This window comes from Musa acuminata, unplaced genomic scaffold, assembly GCF_036884655.1.
Source record: "Musa acuminata AAA Group cultivar baxijiao unplaced genomic scaffold, Cavendish_Baxijiao_AAA HiC_scaffold_1109, whole genome shotgun sequence".
In the NCBI taxonomy this organism is placed as follows: Eukaryota; Viridiplantae; Streptophyta; class Magnoliopsida; order Zingiberales; family Musaceae; genus Musa; species Musa acuminata.
Window position 1 is genome coordinate 28,031 of NW_027021322.1, and position 6,673 is coordinate 34,703.

At 36.3% G+C, this 6,673-nt stretch overlaps 1 protein-coding gene across 1 annotated transcript; it reads left to right on the plus strand.

Annotated features, from left to right (window-relative positions):
• The first annotated feature begins 4,224 nt into the window (after nucleotides 1–4,224).
• Nucleotides 4,225–5,039, plus strand: LOC103993129 (thaumatin-like protein 1b). Its single transcript, XM_065178156.1, has 2 exons — nucleotides 4,225–4,279; nucleotides 4,366–5,039. The coding sequence occupies exons 1-2, from the start codon at nucleotides 4,225–4,227 to the stop codon at nucleotides 5,037–5,039; spliced, it is 729 nt and encodes a 242-aa protein (XP_065034228.1).
• The last annotated feature ends 1,634 nt before the right edge of the window (nucleotides 5,040–6,673 follow it).

Consider the following 6,673-nt stretch of genomic DNA (forward strand, 5'->3'; position numbering starts at 1 on the left):
ACAATAACATCTCGAATAGAAAATGATAAAGGAGTATCAAGTATATCCTCTATATCAAAATTAATTTTTAAAATTTTTTTACTCGCACTAATTTTATCATTTTCTAAGAATCTTATATTACTATATTATACTATTCATGTACTATGATTAGGACAATATAATTTATAACTCTTTAATTTTTTTTAGATAACTAATAAAATACATAAAAATAGTTATTGGATTTAATTTTCTTTCATGTGAATTGAAGATTTATCTTTGTAGGATAATCCTAAATATGTAGATTTCTCAAATTAAATTTTTAATCATTTTATAATATAAATAGAATCGATGGAATTGATTTACTAGAAATCTTATTTAAGATATACATAACTATCCAAAGAGCTTCAGCCCATATTGACTAAGGTATAGAATAATAATTTATTATACTTCTAACCATGTCCATAAGAGTGAAAACATATGAGATATTTCTCTCATGATACCGAGAGTGGATGATTCTCTATTGACACTCAATTGCCTTCGTAAGGTTAGCTATTATTCCTAATGACCGTTTGTACTAGATCCGGAACTTCCAGATCTATAGGTTTGGTCTCAAAAAATGAAGTACTCAAACAACACATCCTTGGCGTCTGAAGTCTAAGGACTAAATACACAATTAGGATTACAGAATCGTTATCTGACGATGAAGTATTATTAACTATCCAATATTCCGTAAGTAGATCATTTAGTGAACTCATTCTCTAATAAGTACCTACACTATATTCCTAGTATCCCCACACAAGTAGCTATGAGACAAACTATCTCCATCATATGAATGGGTATATAATACATCGGTCTATCCAGTTATCTTGATATCCCTCTCGAGTAACTTATGACCGAAAATATTTAAGGTTTATGTTTAAAGACGAATTGGTTTCATTATCATGATCTCATTATGATCCAGTTCTCATTGCACAGATCTAAGGACATCATAATATATTCATCATCCAATATAAAGTGAAAAAAATTTATAATAATAATAACAACAACAATTATTCAGTATATTACAAGTATCATCACTCATATGATTGGCTAGTATGACACTTGTAACTAGTAATACCAAGATGGAGACCTACATGACACCCCTACCCTAGGTAGTTGGCATCACATAGATCGTTAATGGGGAATTGAAGATGTGGTATGAGAGTCTAATGATGATGACACCAAGAATTACTAGTAGAAACTTGGATAGAGTTACACTAGAAACTTTTAAACTTAGGTACTAAAAGATAGTGATCAACTAATAAGGCACATCCACCCTTCATCATCCGAAGCGAATAGATAGACTAATCAACCAAGATACTCTACCTCCCAACATAAGTTTCTTAATAGTACTAATAGTTCGAGTAGTATCATCTCTTGACTACTCAATATAACCTATCAAAGTGGTTTGGGTGATATCATCTCCTCTATTGCCCAGTACATTCTTTTGAGGCTAAGCATCAAAGTGAACCTGATGTACCCTCCTTAGGCTAAGCATTCAAATGCATTTGATCTATTCTTCTCAAGCTAAGTATCCAAATGCACCTGATATATTATTCTCGGGCTAAGCATTAAAATATTCTTGATATGCTCTTCTTAGGCTAAGCACCAAAATATGCTTGATATATCCTTCTCTAGCAAGACATAAGAGGTTGCTTGATGTGCCTTTTTTCAGGCAAAGCTTCAAAAGTTGTCTGATGTGTCATTCTTAGGTAAAGCATCGAAGGTTGCTCGATGCATTCTCTTCAGGTCAAGCATCAACGGTGGTCACTCGATACACTAGTTACCCATATGTTGAGCCAACATATGGCCACACTTCCGAACCTCTTCGAGAGAACTTTCAAAGTAAGTCTTAGGGAGAGACAAAAAAAAAAAAAAAATACTTACCTAATCATGGCTCGACATATAATAATATAGTCAACACGAGAAGGACAAGGCCCTAGTTAACAATTGAGCCACGTGAACATTAGCCTAATACAAATTATTATTTTTATTTTTTATTTATAAATTAATTTAAGTATCAAAGAGGTCATGAAACCCATCCAATTTTGGTCTTCATATAAATAAAGCATCAAGCGAGCCTCCAAACTCCATTAGTCACGTTAGAGGACTTTTTATGTACTTGGGTTTGAATCAAATCGGGTTGATTCGGACATCATATCTCTCGTCACCATCTATTACACATGATGACCTGACTTGATCCTACCATTCCCACCATTTTCAACTTCCAGTATATCATTAGGTACGTACCATTTTGCAAGGATAATCAATCATTCTTTGCTTCTACACCATCTTTCTAACATTCCTACGTTCATATATTTCATTGATATATAATATACATATGTCTTTCCATATAATAACGTGATGCTTTGCCTCGATGATGTATGATCAGTTGCGCTCGCCACCATTAACACAGATGTTTTCTCCGACTAAATTATAAATCCAATTTGGCAGTCTCATGTCGTTGAATGCCTCGATCGAAAGAATAAAATCAATATATATAAAAGCCCAACATAAGTAAAAGACCAATGACGTGACACCATCTCTACGGTGACTTCGGCAGTTGGCAAACACCATGATCATTTAACTAAACCTATGGAGCCACAAGGAAAGGGTTATCTATGATAAGAGCCACATCGAGGGTTATCTATAATCTTGTAGATTTCGTTAGAATTCAGCAGGATGTCGATCGGCGTGAACACGATTGATTGTGCCCAAAGGAGTTAACTGTTGTCTTTCTTACAAGACAGGAGGGTGGTGGGTTGCATGAATGCATCGTTAGCTTTAGGCGAGATGGGTAGCATTGCATTGTAGAAGCCTATTGAGTATTTTCGAATAAGAGTTAAATCATGATAAGATGATGTTCTCATACCTATAAATAACCAAATCCCTCTCGTCAGAAAAAAGAAAAAAAACACTAATAAATAATGTAGAGATCAACAATTTTCATGAGTTTAGCTCTGTCATTGTCTGAAGCAAGTCGTTTAGGGGACGACATATAGTATTAGCTATATCTCATTACAAAATCAAATGACATTCACACCTTTGTTCGTCTAAGTTGACGACAACCCAATCTCTTGGCATCATCATCACGTGTTTGAAAATAATGATATATCATCACTTTCTCAAGTCGACCATATGGTCAAAATGATTGCATATCCTTCACGACAATTGTATTCTCAAGAGAGCTACTCTCAAAACAATCACCGCCAAGTTGACCTCACACTCAAAATGGTTGCACCATCGAGTCGCTTATGTTCTCAAGACAATCATGCTTTCAGGTCAACTATAACTTTCAATTGTTTTTTTCTTCAAGTTAGTCATGTCCTCGAGATGGTCGTCAACAAGTTGACCATAATGTTATGTTGGATGTGCCTTTAAAATAACTTGGAGATGATTGTGTCTTCTAGTTGGATCTTCGAAACTTTCTCTGACTGCTCTGCACCTCAAAGTCCCTCATGACCATAATCAAGATGATCACTTTGACTTAGTGAAGTCATGCACATGACATGCTCAAATCGATAAGACGATAATACGACTCAAGTCGAGAAGGGTTAATCGAAGGTACAACAAAGAGTTAATTAATTTTTTAGGTTTAATCTTTTTTTAAACATAAGAGAGTCTCAACACCAAGATGATAATAATTTGTTGCTCACATCAACACTACAAGTTTCGTAAGATTTGCCAAATCTTAGCAGGTCAACAAAGGCACGTTGCGTTCGTCTAAATCTATCTAGAAGAAAAACATCTGAAGCACCTAGTGCAATCGACCAAGTCGAAAGCAAAACTCTTGCGCATCTAGAAAAAAAGTGTCCAAAGTGATTGAGTGACCAAGGTGCCCCTCCTTGTGTACTATGCATTCACTCATGATAAAAAAGAATATTCCGACTATGCGATTAATGCATTTCTATTATATATGATATATCTATCAAACCATATTATCCACCTTCCCATTGCGATTAATGCGATTAATGCATTTCTATTATAACATAGATTTTTTTTGGGGATGTTAGAATAAATAGAAACCATATTATCCACCTTCCCATTTTGGATGGCAATCCAATCCAATATTTGGCGGACCTAACTAACTTAGACATCATGAATAATAACAATCCATGCGCACAACGTTGGCTCCGCTATAAATCATCCCTGACTTCGACATTTCATCTCATCCCAACTCCTCTCAATTCTTCGCAGCCTTCGTCTATGGCGCAACCACGACTCGTCTCTCTCGCCTTCTTCGTCGCCATCCTGATCTCAGGTCCGTGATCATTGGTTCTATGTATGCCTTCCCTTGACGTTGTTATGTCATTCGTTCATGCATGACACTTGTTGATGCTTCTTCAGGCGCACACTCCGCCACCTTTAGCTTCAAGAACAACTGCCCCTTCACTGTTTGGCCTGCCTCGTTGGCCAATTCCGACAAAGGTGCTCTTTCCCAGACCGGATTCCAGCTGGACAATGGCGCCTCCTTTTCACTGGATGCGCCACCCGCCTGGGGAGGCCGGCTGTGGGCTCGGCAAACGTGTTCCACTGACTCGGCGGGCAAATTCTCGTGCATCACCGGGGACTGCGGCACTGGGCAGGTGGCGTGCAATGGGGCGGGAGGAGCGCCGCCGACCACGCTCATCGAGTTCACCCTGCAGGGCGACGGAGGCAAGGATTTCTACGACGTGAGCTGCGTCGACGGCTTCAGCTTGCCGGTGTTGGTCGTTCCCAGCGGGGGGTCGAATTGCAACAGCACGTCGTGCCCGGTGAACGTCAACGCGCTGTGCCCCCAGGAGTTGCGGATAACAGCGCCGGACGGGGGCGTGGTGGGGTGCAAGAGCGCATGCTTAGCCTTCAACACGGACGAGTACTGCTGCAGGGGCCAGTACGGTAGCCCGGACACTTGCAAGCCCTCCTACTACTCCCAGATCGTCAAGAATGCATGTCCTCAAGCATATAGTTATGCTTATGATGATAGGACCAGCACCTTCACCTGTGTGGGGGCTAACTACGATATCACCTTCTGCCCTTGACAGAAGAAGAACATTAAAAGAGTTTTTGAATTCCTACCTAAATGTTATTTGACTTCTACTTTTTTTTTTTGTTCATCATCAATCTAGAGAACAAAATGCATGCAACAAAACTATGAAATTATACCATGTTGCGATTCTAAAATAATTTAAAATTTTTGGAGTTAATATCCTAGGAGAACAAGAGATCTTGATTTGAGAAATTTTTTTCCTAAAAGTAAACAATCCTAAAAATTAAGGTATGCCTTTTCTTATTTCTCAAGTATCTGTAGACTATGATAAGAGTTGAGAGCAAAATATGAGAAATACCATCGGTGTTTTTGAGAAAGTTATCATATAGAGAGAATGCAAGTATATACTTTTCAGCATTTATGTAAGAAAGTATGGATCCGATAGAATATAATCTTAATTGCTAACGAGAATAGGTTATCTTATAGAGAAGGTTAATTATAAATATATTTTTTAATTAACATAATTTGTTTGGATAGTAGTAAAAGGAAGGAAATAAGAGTTTGTTTTTCTGATTATAATGCATTAAAACTAAGATTATTTTTTAAATAAATTTAATTGACAGTAATATTTTTCTAAAATATAATATTTTGAAAATTTCATATAATATTAATTAATTATAAATATTTTTTTAATTGACCCCTCTAGGGATCTAGCGAGGATGTATGTATGTACTTTTCAATACGAGAGAGTATATATCTAATAAAATATATTCTTAACAACAAATGAAGATGCTCTTGGGCTTGAGTCTCTCCCAACCATAGATGAAATTCATATCATACTCCCAGTAGTAAATAAAATAATATTTCTTATCCATCAAAGTAAAAAAAAAAATATATATATATATATATATATATATATATATATATATATTAAAAAAATTATAATAAAGGGTTCATATATGGGAATCCATCCGATGAATGCTACCCACCATGTGATGATGGCCCCAAAGTTCTTACCATGTGAGGCATGACTAATGAAGATCCGAGTACATCATTCATCTATCAAGAAATTATAATCAAACTTGTAAATCAATCTCGACACCTCAAAACTTATAAATGATCTATCAACATCAAGAATCATACTTTAATTAACTCTTGATCGACCTAAATCATAGTTGAATTGGTCCAACCGATTCAAATCGAGCTTAATTAAAATAAATTTAATTTAACCAACTAATAATCCTCATAAGATTAGTTTTGAATCTATCATAACTTCGTCTAACTTAGAAGAATTGATTAGGTCTAATATGGGTCAAATGAGTTTAAATTCAGAAGCACTTTAAACCGATCAAAATCAAATAAATTGGTTCGGTTCGGATCTAATTTAGGAATCAATTAGGGCCAAACTCATAAAATAAGTCAAAATAAATGGGCCAACCTATGCAGAATACATGGAAATATGAACAGTGAAAACTTGGGTCGACACAGATGCCATGGGCTAACTCTAGTCCAAATCTGTGGTGAAACCAAAGCTGCAAAGGTTTTTGTAGGCTCGGATTTGGGCTCAACCCGTGTTTAGGCATCGGGTTAAGGTTTGATCCAACCCACCAACAACACATAATACATGTGAACTTAGTAGATCACTTATACTGATCTACTAATAGATGTCACGTTCATACTGATCTT